The sequence below is a fragment of the Neophocaena asiaeorientalis genome, unplaced genomic scaffold, assembly GCF_003031525.2.
Source record: "Neophocaena asiaeorientalis asiaeorientalis breed wild unplaced genomic scaffold, Neophocaena_asiaeorientalis_V1.1 scaffold43, whole genome shotgun sequence".
Classification (NCBI taxonomy): Eukaryota; Metazoa; Chordata; class Mammalia; order Artiodactyla; family Phocoenidae; genus Neophocaena; species Neophocaena asiaeorientalis.
In genome coordinates, this window is record NW_020173674.1 from 4,571,363 (window position 1) to 4,595,191 (window position 23,829).

The window sequence follows — 23,829 nt, forward strand, 5'->3', positions numbered from 1 at the left end:
GGGCACGAGCCCGTGTTCCCTGCATCGGCAGGCGGACTCTCAACCACTGCACCACCAGGGAAGCCCCAAACTACTCTTGATAAGTTGTTTTTACAAAGAAACAAAGCGCCTTAGTTTTCAAAAACAAAACAAAACAAATATACACTACTGTATATAAAATAGGTAAGCAACCAAGTCGTACTGTATAGCACAGGGAACTATATGCAGTGTCTTGTAATAACCTATCATGGAAAAGGAAAAAAAACACACACTCACACAAACATGTTTGCTATCTTTGTTAACCCTTAACATCTCTCCAGACGCTATAATTTAATGATAAAGTGACTAAGTCAAAGCTTAGAGAATTGGCAAAAAGGAATGTTAGTTCTTCGAGTCAGATTACAAGTGAAAAGGCTTGAAATGTGAGAATTTCCACGTTGTAACCTGTTTCTGTTTTTTGTTTTTAAATGAAAGGATTCTCATCGCTTCGGGAAGAACCTGAAACAAGCAATGATTGACATCGTGAGTTTGTTCGGGCTCAGCTCCAATTCCAAAAAGTAAATCCCTTAGCACTGCCGGGAAGGAAAATGAGCTCTTCGGATGAAAAACCAAATGAAAAATAGCTGTGAATCCTGATTGTAGTTCAGGATGAAAATTTGCTCTAAAAGACTCAGACGTTTCCTTTCCTTCGAGGGTTTGGTGTTTTTGCTTTTCTAGATGGCAGGCTCCACCCCATGAAGTATAACCCTACTCCTTCCAAGCAGGTCCTAACCTGGGGGACATTGGATAAAGTCCCCCCTAAGGTCTTCCCATCGCCTTGTGTTTCTTAAGGGGTGAAACTGTCGTTGAGCGATTTATGGAATGAGTGGGGCTGTGGCTTCATACGCGTTGGAAACGACCGACCCGGCACGCTTCCTCGGTGGCCACTGGACACTTGGTACTTACGGGCATTTAATTTTATCAGAGCGATGTAAACATTTGTTTCCTTCCGAGAGAAAAGCATTGTTTAAGCTGCAGATGTTAGCAGTTAATAGCCAACGCGCATGCAATGCACTAACCAAGAAAAGTTGTGCTTTTGGAACCCATTCTGTCCCTGTGGTAACTCTGTCACTGTCTAGTTTGGTCGTCTGCATTTGCCTCTCCATGTTTGAAGCATGTAGTATGTCTTATCTTTAGTTTTCCTGACCTTGCAAGTCTTCAAAACCCAGTGCCTTAAAAACGGAAGGCCCTAAATGTAAGGGAGACTGCACGAGAGATTTATTTTGTAAAGTCTTTAGGTGGAATTGTGGGTGTCTTACTCCTTCTCAACTTACTGGGTGGATAACCCTATGTAGGCATTTTACTGTGGTGTCCCTGTATCCCAGAAGGACCAGTTCCCTTACGAGGGCAGCTGTGCTGCATTCCCCCATCAGACTGCCTTCCTTATGCTTCCTCCTTAAGCTGCAAAAGAAGACGTGGGCGTGCCTCAGAAATGGGGAGCGAGGGATGTGGTGGTCGAAGATTATGTGTCTGGAGTACTCACTGAAAAATCAAACATCCTAGGTGCCTCAGGGTTCCTGCTTACCCAAACTGGCGACATTTGCCACTGAGGAAGGAACAAAACTTGAGAAAAGCAAACCTCAGGGCAGTCAGGGTTGGGCATCCCAGCTGGTGAGAGAGGAGACCCACTCCCGTTTCCAGGGAGATGGAGGGAGATGGGTTATCGGTGACCTCCTAGAATGTCGCAGGTGACAGGTGCTGGGTTTAACACAGCCTACCCTTCGGATGGGAGTGCCTTGATCGAGTGACCAAAAAGCGATGAGGCGCTGAATCGTCTTCAGTATTTAATGTAAAAAGAATGGATCATGGAATGAAATAATACCCACTGCCTCTGGGCTGTAGTGACAAGCTTAGCTGTCCATCTGTTAAAATCATGTATTTATTTTTCTGACCACTATGTTCTGGTGGGGCTCGCCTCTCAGAGTTCTGAACTCCACTGATTCGGTGACGAGGCCGAACCCTTGGAGCCAGAGGAAGGCGCTCGCTGCAGAGCACGTGCATATTTTATTCCTGTACATGTTGTGATGTAAAAACCCCACCTAAATGGGCCAAAGACTTTTTCTTTTAAAAGCAAGCAGAAATGAGAACAGACAAAAAAAAGCAAAAAGGGATATCTAACCACCACAGCAACAAAAGGCCCTGTTCATCTGTGTTATGTAGTCAAGGAGGCGTGAGGGTACAGCCCCTCTGCCTCAGCGAGGCGTAGCTTCCAGTCGAAGCCAGGGCCACTGAAATCATACACTGTTGACCACTGACCAGTCTGTATTATGATTCACGGGTGAATTCGAGCACAGGCGTGTTAGCACTCAGACTTATTTGGGCTTGTCTCTCAGGTTTTAAGTGTTTCACATGTAATCACTGCTAATCCGTGCAGTTATCAATGCAATTTTATATTCCCTAAAAGGAGGAAGAGTGGGTTTTTACTGTTCGTGTTGAAAGCAGGAGGTAGGAGTATGATGTATTTAATTGAATTTGGAATAAGCCATAGTCTTAACGGAGCTGTGGTCTGAATTTGTTATCTTGAATTGGCCATTGCATGTAAATACAATATGCTTTTTTGGATAAATCTTAGAAATGCAGTATGAATGTTATCATTAATAAAAACATTAATCCCAGTCTACCACAGTATTGCTTTCTGTCTCTTTTGTTATACTGATACGGTGGCTATAGGTCAAGTACCAGGCTCAGGCACTTGGGACAAAGGTGAGCGACCAAGATATGCAGAAAAGGCCTCGGGTTGGGCAGAGTGGACATCGCTCGATTCACACACCTGACAGAGAAGAGTGGCTGCTAAGAAGGGCTGTGGATTTTGCTGTGTTCATTTGTGCATCCTCACCCTTGCCCCGGGGCTTAGAACAGTGCCTGACACGTAATAGGTGCTCAATAAATACCTGTTAAATACATGAATTCTGTTTTCTCCACAGTTCTTATTGAACACCTACTGTATGCTTAGCTCTGTTCTAGCCACTGGGAATACAGCGGGGACCCCAAAAGGTTCTGGCTGTCGTGGAGATCAAATTTCACTGGGAGGAGGTTGAGAACCAAGGAAACCTCTCAAAGGATCTTAAGGGTTCCCGGGCACTTGTATGCGCGTGTGTGTGGGGTGGGGGAAGAGTAGCTGGCTTGGGGAGGAGGCTGATTTAGAAATGGGTTTGGGGGAATTCCCTGGTGGTCCAGTGGTTAGGACTCCTCGCTTCCTCTGCAGGGGGCCCGGGTTCCATCCCTGGTCAGGGAACTAAGATCCAGCAAGCCGCACGGCCGGAAAAAAAAAAAATGGGTTTGAGCTGAGACCTGAATGACAAGACAGGGCCGGCCTTGGCCAGTCCAGCAGGGCCAGAGGAGCATCTCGGAACTGCAGGTGCTCAAAGGTTCCAGGCCTTTGATCCTGCCCGGCATGGTGACACACAGATGGCCATGCACGCCTGACCCATGGGGACTGCTCACTAGCAATGTCTGATGTGTGAAGGAGTGAGCGGTGCGGCCTGGGGGTTGATGTACTTCTCAGGCTATTCAAGCTCTTCACGGTTTTCACTTGGGTTCTTCAGTTTATATTGCCTAGAGTTTGGGAAGCCTGAGTTGCATTCTCAGGCCTGCCCCCAAACTCAGCTGAGTTCAAAAAGATGTGGCTTTTCCAGCCATAAAATTAAGAGTAAGGAGATCCAGGGCTTCCCTGGTGGTGCAGTGGTTGAGAATCTGCCTGCCAATGCGGGGGACACGGGTTGAAGCCCAGGTCTGGGAAGATCCCACATGCCGCGGAGCAACTAGGCCCGTGAGCCACAACTACTGAGCCTGCGCGTCTGGAGCTTATGCTCTGCAACAAGAGAGGCCGCGACAGTGAGAGGCGTGCGCACTGCGATGAAGAGTGGCCCCCGCTTGCCACAACTAGAGAAAGCCCACACACAGAAACGAAGACCCAACACAGCCAAAAATAAATAAATAAATAAAATTAAAAAAAAAAAAAAAAAAGAGTAAGGAGATCCACATGCACATGTGTATGTTGATCTCCAGAGAAAGGGCTGAAAAGATACACAGCAGACTTCACAGGGATTCCCTCTTTGAAAGGCAGTGTGATTGTGGATGGTATAGAACCCAAGGGAACTTCAGCTTTATCTGTAATATTTAATTATTTCGGTAGGAGGGTTTATGTACTATACAGGTCTTCATCGACCTGTGATAGGGTTAAGTCCTGATAAACCCACAGTAAGTCATAAATGCATCTAATAAACCTACCCTACCAAACATCATAGCTTAGCCTAGCCTACCTTAAATGTGCTCAGAATGCTAACATTAGCCTACAGTTGGGCAAAATCATCTAACACAAAGCCTATTTTATAATAATGTGTTGACTATCTCATGGAATTTATTGATACTGTCCTGAAAGTGAAAAACAGAATGGTTGTAAATGTATCAGTTGTTTATCCTTGTGATTGCGTGTCTGAGAGCTGCCCAGCATCACTAGAAGGGAGCATACATATCCCTAGCTTGGGAAAAGAGCAAAATTCAAAATTTGAAGTTTGGGTCTTCCCTGGTGGTACAGTGGTTGAGAGTCCGCCTGCCGATGCAGGGGACACGGGTTCGTGCCCCGGTCCGGGAAGAGCCCACATGGCATGGAGCGGCTGGGCCCGTGAGCCATGGCTGCTGAGCCTGCGCGTCCGGTGGTTTCTACTGAATGCATATCACTTTCCAACCATTATAAAGTTTAAAAATCCTAAATGTCCATTGGCAGATGAATGGATAAAGAAGATGTGGTACATATATACAATGGAATATTACACAGCCATTAAACAGAATGAAATAATGCCATTTGCAGCAACATGGATGGACCTGGAGATTATCATACTAAGTGAAGTAAGTCAGAGAAAGACAAATATCATATGAAATCGCTTATATGTGGAATCTAAAAAAAATTAAAATGATACAAATGAACTTATTTACAAAACAGAAACAGACTCACAGACTTAGAGAAGGAATTTATGGTTACTGGGGGGAAGGGTGTGGGGGAGGGATAGATTGGGAGTTTGGGATTGACAGGTACACACTGCTATATTTAAAACATAACCAACAAGGACCTACTATAAAAAAAATCCTAAATTAAGGACATTCTGTATAACTAAAGAAAAAATCTGTCCTAATTTTAATCTGAAGAAGCAACTAAAGCTTTCTATGGAGTCCTGCCCTATAGATCATAGGCACACAGGAAATGAATTCTCCAAGAACTGGACAGTATTTCAAGGCAAGTATGTTTGCAATGAACTAGTGGCTGGGAATATATTTTAAGTCATTCACATGGTAGGAAAATTCCAACAGTGAGAATTTAATTACATTATGTTCTTTTAATGTCAACTTTTAATGTCCCATTATAATTTTTCAGATAAGAAAGTCCCAGCAACTTAAAGCTGTGCCTTAAATTTCCGGATTGTCGTCTGTGCAAAATTTTCTTGCGATTTCTTGAACGCTGAAGTGTACAGACAAATAGTGCATAGTGCTGGTGTGCCTTGGTTACTACTGTTTGATTTAGGAACGTATTTTTTCAGTGAGATTAGAAAGCGAATGTCTTACTTTCTTTTGTTTTTTTTTGGCCGCGCCGAGGGTCTTGAAGGATCTTAGTTCCCCAACCAGGGACTAAACCCAGGGATTGAACCCTGGGCCTTGGCAGTGAAAGCCCGGAGTCCTTGGGTTGCTTACATTGACAAGAGACGCCTAGTCTTCCTCCCAAACTCCAGCACCAAGGACCTGAAGTGCACGCTAGGTTGGGAACTTGCATGTGCCGATCCCTGGCCGTCCACCCACCCGCGGTGCTCCGTGGCTGGGCGGGCTCTGTCCTGAGGAGCTGAAGGGCAGAAAAACTACACGGTCAAGATTAAGGTCTGAGGTCAAGCCAGGGAGTCCCAGCCAGCGCTACCTCAGACTGGCCTGGGGGGCTTCTGGTTCCCCACCTGAGCCTGGAGCTGCTGGTCCCGGGAGTGTCCTTCCCCGTCCACCTCCCCTCAACTGGCCGGTCCCTGGCCTCCGGCCCCGACTCCGCCCAGCTCGCCCCGCCCACCACCCTCCAGCACTGTCACGGGGGCCGCCTCCCCCGCCCCATTCCTGCTTATCCCCTCGCACTTCCGGGACCCGCCCATGCCCCCACTAACTTCTGCACCCCGCCTTCGCAACACCCCCAACCTCTCCCACCCTCTGACCCCGCCTCACGTGCCCCGCCTCCGCCTCTCCCTGGCCCCGCCCACCTCCGCGAGCCCCGCTTCCGCGAGCCCCTGGCCCTGCCCCAGTCCGTGGCCCCGCCTCCTCCCCAACGGCCAGTTGCTCGGCCCCGCCCCCGCGCTCGGCGCTCTGCCAGCTGCCGGGGCCACAGGTGCGCCGTACAGGGGCTGCGGGACCTCCAGGTCTGCCCCTCGGGAATGACGGACCCCCGCCCCTTTCAGCCCCAGTCGGCCGGTCGGGCCAGCAGGGCCCCTTCTCCGGTCGGCCTCGCCGGTGCGGGGGGGGGCTGGCCCCCTAAGCCGGCCTCTCGGGAGCGGCGGGCCCCCCCGGGTCAGATCCCCGGGAGCGGCGGGCCCCCTGGGTCGGCGGCCGGGGCGGGTGGGGGCCGCCGCCTGACTGGGCCGCGTCGTTGCAGGTGTGCGGTTTCCGCCGGATCCCCCTCGCGCCGGGTGCGGGGCGATGCCCGGGCCCGGGTGCCGCCAGTGGACATGGAAGAGGCCCCTCTGTTGGGCGGCATGTGCAGCCCCGAGGACGAGATGGTGACAGACCTTTTCAGCGCCGAGAGTCTGTTTGTTCCTGAAAACCTTCCCCTGAAAACCCCGGTGGCGGTGAAGCACGAGGCAGACGAGTTCCACGTCTTCAAAGACGCGTACCTGGGCTCCGCGGACCCCAAAGAGCCCCTGCTGCACGCCTTCAACGCCCCGCTCGACGGGGACTGCAAGGGCAAAGTCAAAGTGGAGCTGCTGGTGGATGAGAACGGAGATGAGGAAACGCGCGGGGAGTTCCCGAGTCTTCCCAAGCTCAATCCCCCGGAAGACACCGTTCTTCCCGCCGCCCAGCAGCCGCACGTCTACAACCTCTACTTCCTGTCCTCCGTGCTGACCCCGCACAGGAGTCCTGCCGTCGGGCCCCTGGGCACCTGGGCCAGGGAAGAAGCCGCCCACCCCGGCGTCCGCGTGATTCCAGTAAGATCCACGTCTCACAGTACCCCCTGCACCCCTGCCCTAGTGGAGACGGGAGACTTCCTGCTTCCACCAAGATTTTTCTCGTGTCAGTAGCATCCCTGATCGGATTCACTCATTCCCAACAGGGCACATCCCTTGCTAGACGCGAGATGCATTACCCAGCCAAGCCATTCTACCTGAAGGTGAATTAGGTCCTCGGTCCCTGGTTCAAACCTGGCCTAACCCAGCAGAGATCATACAACAAAAGAGGAGGGAAACAAGTAGATTTTTTTTTTTTGCAGCCAGGCATGTGGGAGCTTAGCTCTGTAGCCTGGGATCCAACCTGTGCCCCTTGCAGTGCAAACGCGGAGCCCTAACCACTGGACCGCCAGGGAAGTCCCTAGAAAGTTTTAAAAGCGGCTTTAGGAAAGAAACCCTAGTGTCTGTGAAAACAAATGCAGTGGGAGTCTTCGCGTGCTCAGCTTTTACAGTTTTCCCCTTTAGACTGATAAGGGTTGTAATTCACCGCCAGGACTCACAGTTAGTACTTGTGTTTGATGAGCCTTGAAATCAAGGTGTTAGAGCTTCCCTCTGCTAATAAGTGGTTGCTCCTCAAGCGTACGTAATATGAATCAGAGTCTACACGAATTCATGGTAATCGTCGGCCGGCTACCCTCTTTGGCTGTGGCAATTTTCTGCTTTGTTTGTTTATCTCTTTATTTTGAACCCGGACACTGGGCAGTGAAAGCACAGAGTCCTAACCACTGGACCGCCAGGGAAGTCCCCTTTTCTGCTCTGTTCTCGCTGAAGCTAAACAAACCAGTTTTTAAGGGAAACAAAGGTTTGTAAGGAAATGTGTACTGGCCCCTCAAAAGGATCTAGTTTGGAAAACTAGATTACTCAGCTGTTAAATCATTTCAGTAAGTCATAAATTAAGCTTTTGTGGAACATTTTTGAATTGGTGTTGAGACGGCTGGAGCCTGACTTTGTTTGCATATCATAAGCCGTAGCAGCAGGCGCTTAGATTTGTTTTCTGGTGTTCTTTGAGCATAATCACTGCTCCTTAGTGCACAGGAAAGGTGGGGAGGAGAGGCTGAGGCCTAGAGAAACCAGAGAGCATACCTAGTCCCACCAGCTTTCAGCTGGTGCAGAGGTCTTCCTCGGAGTCTTTTTCAGATGGCTTGAAATGTCAGACACTCCATTTTGCTACCAGACCAAGCGTGTGTCCCAGCACCTTTTGCCTGTTGGTTCTAGCATGGCTCCCTTCCTGTACCAAGGGGACTCAGTGAGCATTCACCAGAGCAGGAAAGGAACTAGCTCACGTTAAAATAGTAAATTCTCTTTAAATGTAATTCAATTTTAGCAAAATAAAGGAGAGACTATTTGGATGATATTTCTTTGGTTTTTTTTGAATTTTTATTGACAATTTCCTAATTCATTAATAAAATGAAAAAGATTTAGCATGGACGTGTTTGTCTTTTAAACAGAGTGGAATTATTTTTCAGTAAATATTCAGGGTTCATTGCTAATTTCCTTTTTCTAGAAATTCATTCCCACATATTGACCTCTGTTTATTCTGTAAAAATAGGATTTTACTATACTGTAAGTAGTTCAGATATCAGTTGCATGGGGCTGAGGAATTGATATATTTACTGTATAAGTATTTGTTAATTACAGGGAGATAAGTTAAATCTAAACTTTGATGATGTGGGACTTCCCTGGTGGTCCAGTGGGTAAGACTCCGTGCTCCCAATGCAGGGGGCCTGGGATCTCACATGCCTGCCGAAACTAAGGGTTCCAACGCCACAACAAAGATCCCGCGTGCCACAACTAAGACCTGGCACAGCCAAAATAAATAAATAAATAAATAATTTTTAAAAATAAAAATAAACTTTGATGATGTGTACATGACAAATTCCCCAAAGCAGAAAGCAGAGGAAAATTGAAAACTTTCTATGTTTCTATAAAATTTGAAATATCTAAATAAAGTTATAACTTGAAATATAGCTAAACTTTCCTCTGTCTTTTGAAACATTTATACCTAGATGCTAGTCTGCTGTGCTAAGGGATTTGGCAGTCCATGAAAACTATTAATCGTTTAGATCTCAGATTTTAAGTTAGATGATCTCCAAGTTTGGAGTCAACACCCACACTTTGAAAGATAGTTGTCTGTGCTGTGATTTTATATGAGGTCTTCAGAAAGTTACTATAGAATCACTCTTCTTTGAAGGACTTTATGACCTGCCTCCTGGCCTCTGGGGAAGCTCACCTGTACTCTCAAATAGGCAATCTGGGCAGGTGGAGGTTAAGGAGGGGAGGGAGAGATGATGTGAGAGCAGGTTGACTGCCGCTTCCCAATCCTCCGCACATTATCAAATCTTAGAAAGAAGCACCTTGATTTTAAAACACTTAAATCTAATGGTTATTATTTTTTTAATCATCGAGACTTTTTAGTTTTTTAAATTCTGTTGATTTTCAGTAACATCATCGGTATCTCTCCCTATTTTTGGTAATTTTGCCGGTGTGTCACTGAGTCGTTGCAGAGGATAGCTTAAAAACAAAGTTAAAGTTGGCAGTTATTCCCTACCCTCACTGTTTTCATGTTAATTATTGTCCTACCATTCAGTTAGGGAAGCGCTACTATTTAATTATAAGCATTACTCTAAATACATTGTAAGTTACAATATAGATATTACTGAAACATCAGCAAGGATGTCAGGCTTCTTGATGGAAAAGCCAAACAATAGACTAGAGCATTAATACAGCCTAGTGAGTGTGCTCCGAAAGTGGCAATAGAGGAGCAGCATTTCACGCGGTTTTAAGGAAGGTCCCATGAGGCAGCCAGCTCCTTTGGAGTAGGGGGTTGTCGAGGAGCTCAAGGGGCAGCTGACCAACTGCAGAATCTTCTCAAGCTACTTATACTGTGTTTTTGAAGCAGCAAGAGGGCCACGTTAAAATCACATCTCCACACCTCGTGGGCAGATGGTCCTTGTCCTCGGGGTCCTTGATCCCCAGTGAGGCTGGTCAGAGGACTTGTCACCCCATCTTGCTGCCCCAGAGAGAGAATAATAGTTGGGAAGAGAGGACACTAAGAGTAAGGCTGCTCTTTACTTAAAAAATGTAACTTCTAGGGGGCTTCCCTGGTGGCGCAGGGTTTGTGACCCGGTCGGGGAGGATACCACGTGCCGCGGGGCGGCTGGGCCCGTCAGCCATGGCCGCTGAGCCTGCGCGTCCGGAGCCTGCGCTCCGCGGCGGGAAAGGCCGCGGCAGTGGGAGGCCCGCATACCGGAAAAAAAAAAGTAACTTCTGCAAAGAATTTTCTGTATTATGCAACTGTAAAGTACAACGTCCAAAATGTGATTTCTAAAATAACGTTTGCTTTTTTAGGTTGAAATCAAGGAAGCAGGTGGTACTATCACAAGTAACAATCTGGAGGAAGCAACTTTTCAGAACCTTCCGGCCCAGGAGTCCTGTTGCAAGTTCCCAACAGCGCAAGAAGCAGAGGATGCCTCTGGCTGCTCTCATAAGAAAGACTCTAACCCAATGGTAATTATGCCAAAGAAAATGTGTCTGACTAACATTATATCAAATGTTTGACCCTTACCATTACTAAGTCAACAGTAATATATTTTCAGTCATTATTTTTCATTCTGTTTACTTGTATCAGCTTTTTGGTTGTCTTATCTATGAAAAGAGGGATATAATTAGAGCCTTTGTAATGTTTCTGTCACGTCTAAGATTCTCATTTCTACTTGATCTTAGCAAATCAAACAAAGATTAGGACGCCGCTCTCTTTGTTAAGGAGAGAAGCCATAAGTGACATCAGTCCATGCAGACCAGCGGTTGGCCCAGGAGCAGGGCAGCTGGCTGAGCTGCATGGTTTGGCATGTTGCTGGGATGGTGAAACTCCAGTTCTGTGGCTGCAGCACAGAGGCTGCTTTCCTTCCTTCCTGCCTCCAAATTCCTGTTACTAACTCACATGCATGTAAGATAGGTAATCAGTAACATTTGTGATTTATGCGATATTTTTGCATGTTTGTAATTTCATTTAATCCTCTATCAACTCTGTAGGGTATGCATTGTTTTTATCTACGTTTTATGGATAAGAAAACAGAGATGTTACATAGTCCTCTTGTAAGTGGTACGTTGAGGACTCCAGGTCTCGGTGTCCTGAGGACTGGGAAGTGGGGGGAGCTGGGGAGCCCAGCCCCAAGCTTTATTTTAGTGGAGCCCGGAGAGCCAACATCTGCCGTCCCCCCACCAGCTCTTGATTCCGATAAAGGAGGCCTTAGCCCTAAGGCATATACTTTAACTAGAAAATACTTGAAAATGAGCTCATCATGAACTTGGCTTAGCTGTGGCATACACCAGTACTCGCCCCTGTCCGTGGTTCTCAGGCCCGTGGGTTCTGGGAGCAGAGCTGTTCCAGGACACCTGGAGCAGGTGAGCAGGGTGAGAGCTCCTCCAGTCCCACCAGCCTCCTGAGGAATGTTAGAAGGCTCCCAGGAGGGACAGGGCAGAGCCCAGAATTGTGCAATAGGCAGAGGCCTGGAAGGTCCACTCTGAGCCTTTCCCCCCAGTTTGTGCACCTGTGTGTCTGTGGCTATAACTTTATCCTCCACATACAAATAAAATTCCAACCAAACATGAATGCTGGCCTCTTATCCACCGTCAGGATGATCTGAAGGTTTGACCCAGTGATCAGCACCTCATTAACGTAGGCTCTGTGTGTGTTATTTTGGTAACATTGATCCTTTATGGTTATTTGGGTTTTCCTGTCTAGGAAACCCAAAGGCAACCTAACAGCAGAAGCCATAGCTTCTCTGGGTATCTGTGGTTTTACCATCAGAATTAGAAGCTATGTGCAAGCAGAAACAGTGACTTCTCTCACCTTCATGTTCAAGCTGCATCGCTGTGGACAGGGCTGACTGGTGTGGTTGACCAGCCAACTCACCCGGCTCACTGAGGACGTATTTATGGTCGGAGCCCAATTAGGTGATCTTAGGGTTAACCTTTCTAAACCGCACTTGTAGGAAATGAAATAAGTGGGTATTTAAAAAACACCCTACATGTTAACTAATAACATGTGCATGTGGCAGGAAAGAACAGCTGCCGTAAAATTGACGATTATTCTAAGTATCTGATCAGCTACAGAGATGGAGGCAGGGGGGCAAAGTCCTTCGTATAGTTCACTGGACCTGAATGGGGCCAGGTCTGCATCGGCACACTCTCTCCGTTTACGATGACCACGGAGCACGTGGACAGGTGACGGAAGCTCGGGCTGACAGTCACCTGTTCCCTACCCTAAACCTCAAGGGCCAGACACCTGCAGAGAAAGGCGTGAGCAGGAACTTCTCTTAACACACTAAGCACGTCTCACAAGACATTTCCCAGGGGTTTTGCCCTGTGGTACCTCCAGAGAGCACGTTATTGCAGGGTAGGAAACTGAGAACATGTCTCTAGTTTACCGCTCTCCATGAAAACTTAAATTCTGGATTAAAACTGTGTTCTCAGATATAAGTTTACTTAGGTTCATATTACTGGATATCTTTTGAAAAATGAAACCTGATCATTATTTTTCATTTTAGGTGATATGTCAGTTGAAAGGGGGTACACAAATGCTGTGTATAGACAATTGTGGCACAAGAGAACTAAAAGCACTTCATTTGGTTCCTCAGTATCAAGACCAAAATAATTATCTACAGTCAGGTACAAAGTAAATTAATAGAAAAATATGTCATATATCACATGGAAGTTGGTAAGTGACTATGTTTGGCTTTGTATAGAGAGTAAAAGTGAAATTGGCAGTGAGGCAATTTGGCAATCCCCATAGCCCATATGAGTGAGCTAAGGATAGAAAAAAATATCTTTAGAGATTAATTTATGTACATTGTACTGACAATCTCAAATTCTTGGATAGCTTTCCTCTCCTTCTGCTAGTTGCAGAGAGCTCTGTGATCCTACCAGGTGACTACTTGTACCCACGAGTGCTGTGGCTAGAGATACCTGGGTTGAAACATCAAGCTTTCGCAGATTGGGCGGCGGGCGGACTGTTCAGATGTGGTAAAAACTGCATATGTTTTAGTGTAAACGTTTTCATGTAGTCAGTGAGAACTGCCACCCTGCTTTAATCACCATGAGTTCTGAAATGACTATATCAAATGCTGATTCATCTGCCATTCATTTACTCAGAAACGTCTTTAAACTGGTGCGATAGTAATAAATGATCTATAAGCACTTGATTACCATCAAATGACTTAGGAATGATTAAAGAAAGGCCAAATGACACAGGTTTAGGATTGTGTTTACAAAGGTTAGACACAAATACTTGAAAACTGGGCACCTATGTGTACATAATTGCGTTACTCTAAAGCTTGGCCTAACCAGAGCCTCTCATTATCAGATGATACACGGACCTTGTCAATAATTTAAATCAGTATTACATCCAAATGTCATATCAATGGGCCTTTGGAGCCCAGTGCAAAAAGAAAGAGTGTGACTCCCGTTCCATCCTGGTGGTCTCTTTATCCAGGGACAGGGAACATGCCTTTCAGACATTTACTTTTCTATGGTGTAGAGCGCCTTCAGGAGCACTTTGCTGCACACCAGCCACGGCTTCTCCGGCTCCGTTCCCTGCGGGTCAGAGCTGCATCTGCTCCTCTACAGGCAGAGAAGGGTTCTTTCCTAATTCCCTTCCTTCTGGAACACGACAAAATCCTAATGCCTTTAGATCACCTACAGAAGGAAGATTTACATAATGCTCTCCAAGTCTATTTCCTTGTCATGTCATCATAACCGCCCCTCCAGCCCAGTCTCCTTTGTTTTGCTGTGAACACATTAAATATCACCATAAAATAAATGCATTCTGTTACCGAAGTCTTAAGGTTATATCACTCAAAGAATGCACAAGCCTGGAGCAGGAAATGTGTTCAGCTGGTGGGCAATCAGGAGACTAAGACACATTTCTCTGGGCACTTTGACTCAAACATAGAGTTTCACAGGGACCTTAGTGTCTCAGGGATGTTTTGCACGGCACCCTGAGGCCAAAGAAATACCTATCGGTTCCACTCTTAAGTAGTTTGGTCCCAGTAGCCTAGTAAGTATTTACATCCTGATTAGTTAGTAACCATTTGAAGAAGAGTGCAGGTAAATTGAAAGTAGTTCATGTGGCATCCTACAGATGGTGCTGTGCTCTCCTTGAAAATGTGACATGCCTAGCGCATCCCTGGTGAGTTCGGGGCAGCACTGGAGGGCACCTTAGTGCACAGCTTGGGAACCTGGGCACTGACAGCATTTTTTAGCATAGCTATCCCTGGAAGCTCGAGTGAAGTAGCATTATGACAAAGAAAAGGGTGTAATAAGTAAAAACAACAACAAAAAAACCCAAAAACATTGACCAGAAAGGTTTTATAGAAAACATAAATAGGATCAAGATAAGTGTCAATGACTTTGCACATGTCCAACTCAGGATACATGATCATTTTTGTACTTTCTTCCATGTGCAAGTGGGAGAGGAACAATATATGCTATCAATTAATTGTAATTGTCTTCCTTACAGATGTCCCTAAACCCATGACTACTTTAGTAGGAAGATTTTTGCCAGTACCAGCAAACTTAAATCTCATTACACAACAAGTGAGTCATTGTTTTAATTAAAAAAAATACAATAGGGGGCTTCCCTGGTGGTGCAGTGGTTGAGAGTCCGCCTGCCAATGCAGGGGACATGGGTTCGTGCCCAAAAAAAAAAAAAAAAAAAAAAAAAAAGTTTAAAATGCTTTTATGATTACACCATAATATGCATAGATTAAATATAATTATAAGAAAAATGTGCTCTTTTCCTTAAGTCTTGTTTTTTTTTTTAATTTTTCAGTTTTGACAGTCTAGGGTTGTATTTTTTTTAAATTAATTAATGTATTTATTATTTATTTTTGGCTACGTTGGGTCTTCGTTGCTGCGCGCGGGCTTTCTCTAGTTGCGGCAAGCGGGGGGCTACTCTTCGCTGCGGTGCGCGGGCTTCTCATTGCGGTGGCTCATTGTGCAGAGGTGGCGTTTAAAGCCACGAGACTGGAGGAGATCTCTGAGGCAGTGGGTATAAATAGAGTGAAATATTCGCTGAGTGAGTAAATAAATACTTCTCGAATGATCCATTAGCCAGGAGGGGCAAGGAGTTAATCAGGGCCGGAGATGAGCGTCAGCCTGATGCTATGAGCGCCTGATGCAAGTCTCTGTTGATGCTGCACGTAGGCCTCTACCTCCTTGCCTCCTCCACACCACCGGTCCTGTTTTGCTAATGGTTTCAGCCCCAGTCAGCAAGGCACACGTTGGACTTGCTTTCCTACCACTGAACTCATGCACTGAAAGGCCCCTTTGGACCATAGTCTCCCTCTTTCTGCCCCTCCCCTCTTTTCCTTGGCTGTGTTTAGACCTACCTCATTTTGGCTCCCCCGACCTCTTATCCAGTGTGGACCTTGGGGTAATTATTTTAGCAATGCCTTTGCTGCAACCCTAGAACCCCGGCTTCCTTGCCAAACCCCAATTCTGTACATTCTTCAGCTCTTTGCTACTCAAAGTGCGTGCGGTGTGTGGACCAGGAGCGTGGGCATCATTAGGAAGCTTGTTAGAAATGCAGGATCTCGGGCTCCACCCCAGACTCACTGACACAGAATCTGCATTTTAGCAAGATCCCCAGGTGACATGACGGGGAAGCACCCTTGTAGGTTTTATTTCTTCCATCTTAGGCAGTTCGACATTGTCGAGGAAAGTCATGGATTCTAGTATAAAGCTGCCCTAGATTTACCACCTATGTAGTACTGAAAAGACATCTCTCTTTCTCTGCTTTACTTTGGGGCTAAATAAGCAAAGGAGAAAAAGAGCAATTGTATATGGTTTATGCAAAGAATTGTCTCAACCCCAAGAACTGTGAAATCCTTTCTTCAAAAGAATGCAAAACTTTGGACTGCCACCTGGAGACGTTGGCCCAATAATTAGGTGTCTGGGTGACTGCAAAGGAAACAGTTGCAGTAACCTGTGAACACTTCCCTCCAGTAAAGTGAGTGAGAGGAGAGCAGAGGCCCCCAGCTCTTGGCCAGACCCAAGAGGGCAGGTCCTGGGGGTGACTCCTCAGTGGGACTCGGAGTTTGGGGTGGGGGGCGGATTTGTAATGAAGGAGTTGGACCCAGAGTGGTTTCTCAGTGTCTTCAGGCCCCAACAGGGATTACACACTATTTAAAAACAGGCAGAAGAGAGAAAAGAAGGAAGATGAATAAAATGTGTTTTTCCAAGACCATGCTTTTTCTTTCTTTCTTTCTTTCTTTTTTTTTTTTTGGCCTCACGCTTGTGGGATCTTAGTTTCCCAACCAGGGATTGAACCCAGGCCCTCGGCAGTGAAAGCGCGGAGTCCTAAGTCCTAATTCCCTGGACCGCCAGGGAATTCCAAGACTATGCTTCTTAAATAAAGCTTATTTTTAAATTTCAAGTTTTCAGGGACAAGGATAGGGTGTTTAACTGTGATATATACAAATAATCTCAAAACCTAAATTTATTCAACACTTGAAATTTATTCAAGCTTCTGATAAGAAGAAAATTAGGTCAGTGTTGACTTTGCTACCCTTTCCTTTCCCTGTGAGCCATGCTAATGGATAATATAAAGGAAAATGAGACTGGAGAAAGCAAAGGACATGGATAATGCAGAGATGATGACATTGCTTTTGAATTTGTTAAAATTGACTCAAAATTTTTTATGACTAGATGAAAAAGTAATGGTTGCCAATGAGACTTCAGATGTCAAGATCTCTTGTGTTGTACTAAGAATATAATGATAATTAAAGAACATTTTTAGCTTACAGAAATTTGTAGTTGAATTTATTTCACAGTTGGTAGTTCATCAAAATGAAAAAGATGTCCATTGCAATGTCGCCGGCCAGCTCACTGACAGCTGTGTGTACTGCTTGCCAGCTTGTGGATGGCCCGGCCCAGAATCCATAGCCCACTTCCGTCTCTGTCCACAGTCAGGGCTTTCTCACCCCAGGGCATCCTGTGGTCAGGCGGGGTGAGATGACTGGGCTGGGCTCCTCCCACTTCTGCTGAAAAGCCTCGGCTGGAACCTGCTCGGGTGTTAGCAGAATCATGGTGGTAATAAGGCCTGGATGAATGTAAGGGGATTGTGATGTAAACCTCTAGAAGAAAAAGAATCATTTTTATCTGTACCTAGGGGCTGACGGGAATAAACTTTCAAAATGTATACTAATTCAAATCATGCTTGCCTTTGACTTTACACAGCTTGATAATGGAGCCTTACCATCCGTAGTCAACGGGTCTGCTTTCCCTTTGGGATCAACTCTTCCAGGACCACCAAAAATAACTTCGACTAGGTAAGGATTAAAAGCAATCAATTGTCACTTACTTTAATGTAAGAGTTTAAGAGGCTCTTGGGAACATTTGTGATTTTTTTCCTGAGTTTTAAAATTAGCTTTACCTGAAAACCTTTATGACTTCTAAAATATGATGTTTATATTCAGCAGTGCACTAACAGTGTTGCTGCACATGTCTGGTTTGTGGTTGCTGGAAAGACCGGTCTGTAACCTCCATTTGCTTCCACTCTCCGTCCACCGTCCGCTGTCATTGTTTCAGAGACTTGCTGCCGTTCCTAGCTCTGTCTTAAGTTCACATTGATTTAAACTTAGCTGCTCTGTTTCTTTTTTGCTGTCATCAACACAAGTAATGGTGTGGCAGTCACTTAATGTCGACGGCAGTCTTTATGTGCCTTTATGGCTGCCTCTGCCCGCTGCCTTCCCTGTTCTGTCAGTTCACGTTCAATGGCAGGGGCCGAGGCACACGGTCTCCAGGTGAACGTGGCTGCTCTTATCTGGGGCTTCGTCTTGCCATTTTAAAGTCATGTCTATAATTGTAACTAATTAAACTAACCAAGCCGGTTGAGACTCTTTGTCGAGTTGAAGAGTAACATTCATGTGCTATTAGTAGATGGGGCAGCCCTTTCTGTTCACGGAACCCTTTCGCTGGTGACGGAGATCAGTCTCTTCCTGCCTTCCGAAGTTTTGGGGCACACAGCCTAATGCAGATGTACATCTGAGGACCCGAAAGAAATCAGGGCAGGCAATTTAGGAAACGTAGACTGTAGCCTCTAGAGCTTCCGGGCTCCTGAAGTATCTACCATCAGGCACATCTCCACCGCAGCGCTGCTCAGTGTGAGGACGGTTGTCCGGGGCTGTGTGAGAGGCTTAGGTGGAGTTCTGGAGACTTGCTGGGATTCAGTCAACACTCCACCTCCGCGTCGTCGCTGAAGAGTGTCGGTTGCTCACGTGACTTGCTGCTTTGGTCTTAGCTGTTGGTTGCGGAGCTGGTCGATGACTCTCGCTTAATTTGATGGACTAAGACTATAGGAGCCTTTCTCCTGCCTCCACTCTTGGCACCATGGATCAGCGAGGGTATGGCTGCTGTCGTTGTAATTGATTCTATAATCACGACTCTTAATGTTTCTGGACGAAACAACTCTGTGGGCAGCCTCTAGATTCTGCTGCTATGTAATACTGCCAGCATAGTATTACACCATGTACCCAGGACGTTACTATCCTGAAGATACTCACTTTATCTTTCTTGTAATCTGGGAGCATCTGGCCGACAGTATTGCACCACTATGTGCTTCAGCGTGTCTAGCACATTCAAGGGAATGTGGTGTTTCTAACGCTTCAGTTCAAGCGTGTGCTCTCAGAGCCGCAGTGCCATTTGAGGTTTCTCCGTGTTGCAGCTGATACACGCTTCCACAGAGGAGCAGTAGTGAGGAAGCCTTCACCGCAGTGTATTTCTCCTTTCCCCACCCTCCCCATGCCTTCTTCCCAGTCTCTACTAGGTTTTCTCTAGTGTGAGGGAATTATGCAGATCATAAAATATTTTTCTATTATAAATGATGTGCCAGGAACAACATGAGCTTTGTTTTTGTATTTTTTTGCTGCAAATAATTACTTGATGTCACACCACTGAACCAGCCAGATGATTTTCATCTCAACATCCATAGTACTGACGGTGTGCTGGAATCTCTACCAATTTATTATTTGTGGTGAGGGAGCTGTCAGAAAACTGTTTGCTGGCTGTCTCATTCTGTATGAGTTCCCAACCACAACTAATTGGCTAGACCTCTTTACCTCTTTGTTAGGCTTTTTTTTTTTTTAAACTTCCACGAGATGAGAGGGTCAAGCTAGGTCTGAAGACATCAGAAAGGAAATTCTGTCAGCCCAATACTGTTTAAACGTTCTAAAATAGTAGATGACGTAAAAGCAGGCCAGCTTGGGCCTTACGGCCAGCAGTCCATATGGGTGAATTCACCCAGTCGTCATTCTTTAGAGATGGGTGGTGAGCTGGCTCACTTGTTAGCTACCTTATCATACACGCAAAATTCACGTCCTGTCGCTCTGCAGGGCTTCTCTCATCTGATTATCAGTCAGGAGTTAATGTGAATTTTGTTACATCATCGAGGCCTTTATTTTTGGTGACATAATGAACATTATAATATGCAAGAGTCCGCTTCTCTGGAAATTTTTTCTTAAAGATGAGGTCATATCTCAACTGTGGTACAGTTTATTTATAATGCTTTTCTGAGGCAGGGTTGTCCAGATCTCTTCTAACCCTTTACTCTTCAGATTGGCAAAAAGAGTAGTCAAACATTATTAGAGCCGTGGAAGTTTTTTCCCGGTTTAGTCCATTACGAGGAACTTGTCCCTTTGCCGTCCCCTCAGGCGCTCTGTGCTCATCCCTGATGTGGTGTTTTTGCTCCTGCTGTTATTTCAACTGAAACATCCTTTTGTTGAATAACAAAAAACTTCACACCCTTGAAAGTCAATGTCAAGTTCTACTTCTTTCAGAAGTAGTTTGTTTTGTTTTTACATCTCTATTAAACTGTCCCTGAATTTTATGTCATTTACAATCAGTATCATATAATTTGATAGTTGATTATATAATATCTTCTGTTCTCTAATTTTTCAATTGTATATATCATCTCATGTCCCAAATTACTTGGTGGATTCCTCTAGAACAGGCACTATAAATTTTATTTGGTGTTCCCCTGAAGCTCTTATGACAGTCCTGGCCACACGGTGATCTCTTAGTCAGTGCCTCTTGGCATCTTCCTGACACTGTAGGTACTCAGTGAATTGTCCTCTCTGCTTCCACAATTGTGGCAGGTCACCACTGGAGTGTCTCCATGGACCTCCACCTCATTTTTAAAGAGAAGAGTTTTGGTTCCTCTGGACAGGTAGTGCCAGGCCACCCCGTGCCCCATTTTAGAGGCAGGGCTGAGGGCAAGAGCAGTGAAGTCTGTGCGCATGTCCCCTTCCCCTGAACAGCCCATGTGTGATCCAGGGTGGGTGGGCCAGGAGCAGTGTAGCCAGATCTGCCACCTCCAGGCACCCGTGAGAATAGAAGGCTGCAACTCTCCTCTCTCTAAAGGAGAGAACTAGACTAGACGAAGAATAAATTCATATAGCATTCAGTGACATAGTATGGGGACATTATTTTAAAAACGAGAGACATCTCCAGAAGAAGTAACACTTAGCATCTCACCCAGGAGTCAGTTACCATTTGCTGTTTCAAATGAGGGAGGACGGGGTCACGAAACAGAAGCAGAGCCGGTGAGAAGAGTGGCGGAGCCCTGATGAGCAAAGCAGCCAGAGCAGAGGGGAGGGCGGGCTGAGCTGAGGCTTAGACTGACCTCAGCCCCGACTGGAGACGGCTGTGTTTGTGAGGGCACGGAGCACAGGCCGAGCGTAGTTCCCGTGCTCCGTGGGGTGACAGGGGACTGTCAGCAAGCCCTGTGTGTGCCAAGTACTGTAGCAGCTCCTGTAGGAACCCCGAGACCAGGATGTGTCCCTGCCCGGAAGCAGCCAGTGGTTGCAGAGGCGAAGCCTGCACACGCCGTCTCCGGGAGCAGGTGGCCGAACTCGAGGGAGGGAGGGAGGGAGAGCCCCAGTCACAGCCGGGGTTTTGACACGTGTGCTCCTTCTCGTCCCCAGGATCTACCCACCGTCTCACGTGGCCAACACCCCAAGTCCCCTCAGAAGCAACACTTCTAAGCAGCCCTTGGGAACTTGTCCCGGTTTCTTAACCCACAGCCGCCCCTCAGGTTTAGCAGCCTCCAGCGCACACTCATCTCTCCCCCTCCTTCGCCCTTGGAGACGGCTTCTAGGCTAATCCCCGAAGGAGCGGTGAGAGGGAGCCCCCCAATGCCCACAGGGCACATTCAAAACACACTTTGATACTGGTGGTAATACTAGTTGGACAGCTCTAACAATGCGAACAGTCGTTTATCTGTTAGTCTTTAATTCATACTTTTCATTAGTGTTCTTCTGATTTTGGAAAATATAGAAAATAAAAATAAAAAGAGCTATTTGGTGTGGGGAGCCACACACAGTAGAGGTTTAAACAAATCAGTGGAAGAAACTCGGGGAAGGCTTCTTGGGGAGCAGACAGCGATAGGGTCCCTGGACGTGCAGCTGGACCTGGCCAGGCTCGCGCCCCCACGTGTGAATGTGCGTGCCACACCCCCTCATGATCAGGCACCGATAAATAACACCTGTAACTCTGGTGTTGAGATTTTCAGTGTTCGTTCAAAAACACCAGATGCTTAGCTAATTCTCTTTTTAAAGAGTAACGATCTGAATACATTTTCTTTTTTAATCTTTATAGAGTAACTGTTAGTTCATGGGACACAAAGTCTAAAAAGCCATGTAACTGTACCAAATCACAGTGTCTGAAATTGTAAGTAATCCCAAATCCTTCATTATTAAATAGAAATAAGGTCGTTTAGAAGTCAGTAAGTGGAGCAGAGTCCAGACAGACCTGAATGGCTAGTAGCGTATAGGTTACAGTTAAGACTCAACCGCTGGGTCCTGACGCTCCTTGTAACCCAGAGCAACAAGAAGCCACGCTTTCTGCCTAAACCTGGTTGGGATCTTTTGGTGTCATCTTGACCAACTAACCTAGGAAAGGACCTCAAGTGGTGTGATTTTCTTGGATTTAGGTTTACATTGTTTAGCGCCCCAGACAAGTGCTAAACACGGCATCCTTGTTGAGCATTAACTGTAACATTTCCACCTCCTAGTTTTTAAAAGTTTGATGAATTGGTTTACGCTATATTGAATTCCTCTTAGAAACATTCTCCCCCAGGGATGCCAGCTCCCTGGAGGCTCGCTCAGCAGCGTGGCAGGGCAGGTTGTGAAGCAGAATCATGGGCCGGGGTGGATGGTGTGGCTGAAATAGGAAGCGGACCAGCCACCCCGACTGACGGCACCGTGCGCTCGAGCCCCCTTCCCCACCCTGTCACGTGGAGACTCTCACTGGTGTGGTCTGCCGCTCTCAGCCCCTGCTCTGGGCTGCTGCTTTCCGCCCTGAGTGCCTGCCTAGCTTTGTTACGTGATGGAACGGGAGATGCCGCCTCGCCCGATGTCTAGCAACCCTAGCCACCATCTCCACGTGATTCTGCTGAAGTCACTGAGAGCTCCAGTGATGGGACAGCGATGTGGGGGTGCAGACGTGGCTAAAAATCCAGAAGTCCACGAAACCTGGTTCACAAAACAAAACGGAGAAAAAATCTGATTTTTTAAAGTTAATGTTGAAATCTAGGGTTGACTGTATGTGAATACTGAGTTGCCATTGGTTTAGTCTGTGAATGCGAGGCCTGTACCTGTCTGAACGTTGGAAACGCCACGAGACCACTGATCAGGAGCTCTAAAAATGCAGCTGGGTGAGGAGGAAGGAGAGCAGAGGGCAAAGCCCGGACCACACGACACTGTCAAGCCAGAGTGGCCGGCCGAGAGGAACTTCTGATGTGGTGGAGGACGAGGTGGTAGAGTCTAGAGTGGACAGAGCCGGGGGTGGGCGCGGCTTCCTGTGGACAGGGGCTGCCAAGCTGCTGGCTGGGCTGGTGACTGGGGAGCCCGTGAATAACCCGTGAAGCCTAGAGCAAGGTGTAGACTATGACCGGGGACAGAATGAGGTAACTCTTAAGGACGTGGAGATAAGATGAGTCTCCAGGAAGGGTTTAACTTATTGATTACCTCATAATGGAAAAGCCCAAGAAAGAGCTTCCTGCCTAGAGGCAGCTTTCCAGATTAATCGGTGACTGACACACTAAAGAAAGAATTTATCACCACAAGGGGGCTTGGTCAGCACTGGAACAAAGGAAAAGGAGGCTCAGAGCGTTTCCAGTGCTGTCCAGGGAAGGGAGGCAGTGTCGCTGGGGGCCATGGGTATGGCCTTCTCCAGAGACTTGCTGTGTGCTGTGTGCCGTGTGCGGGGGGCCTTGCACCCTCCCGTTGTGCCCCGTGACTCTGCGCCTCTGTTACCACACTCAGCGCCGCCGTTTAGCTTCCTCAGTAGCTCCATCCCGAGGAGCAGGGGGCCCTGGGTAGAGGCTGCAAACGTTATGGGCACCGGAGGGGTTGTTACTTCCACCATAAATTAACACACAGCATTCTGAGCAGTGCATTGCGGTTTGGTTGGTATCAGTCTGTCACTGAGAAACCAATTATCTCTGGAAATACTGCTTTTGGAAAGGCAAAGGAATGGGCAAATGTACCCCTGCGGAGCTTCTTGGAGAGACCCATGAACTGGTGCTGGCGGCAACACCACTCTGTCTCTCAGTGTGCCACAGGCACTC

General features: G+C 46.8%; 2 protein-coding genes across 4 annotated transcripts in view; both read left to right on the forward strand.

The window, feature by feature from the left end:
* The window catches only part of CPT1A (carnitine palmitoyltransferase 1A), a 59,686-nt gene extending 57,043 nt beyond the window's left edge, over nucleotides 1-2,643 (forward strand). For both annotated transcript variants that reach the window (XM_024749329.1, XM_024749328.1), the window contains exon 19: nucleotides 454-2,643. In XM_024749329.1, coding sequence (XP_024605097.1) covers nucleotides 454-540 — 87 coding nt within the window. In that variant the 3' untranslated portion in view covers nucleotides 541-2,643. The remainder of the gene's footprint in view (nucleotides 1-453) is intronic.
* A 3,722-nt stretch (nucleotides 2,644-6,365) lies between these two features.
* Nucleotides 6,366-23,829, forward strand: part of TESMIN (testis expressed metallothionein like protein) — a 38,565-nt gene continuing 21,101 nt past the window's right edge. The window contains exons 1-4 of one of the 2 annotated variants that reach the window (XM_024748572.1): nucleotides 6,366-6,370; nucleotides 6,635-7,184; nucleotides 10,551-10,709; nucleotides 17,442-17,533. In XM_024748572.1, the coding sequence (XP_024604340.1) occupies nucleotides 6,708-7,184; nucleotides 10,551-10,709; nucleotides 17,442-17,533 (728 nt within the window). In that variant the 5' untranslated portion in view covers nucleotides 6,366-6,370; nucleotides 6,635-6,707. Of the gene's footprint in view, nucleotides 6,371-6,475; nucleotides 7,185-10,550; nucleotides 10,710-17,441; nucleotides 17,534-23,829 lie in introns of those variants that run through there. The other variant, XM_024748573.1, reaches the window with a different exon arrangement.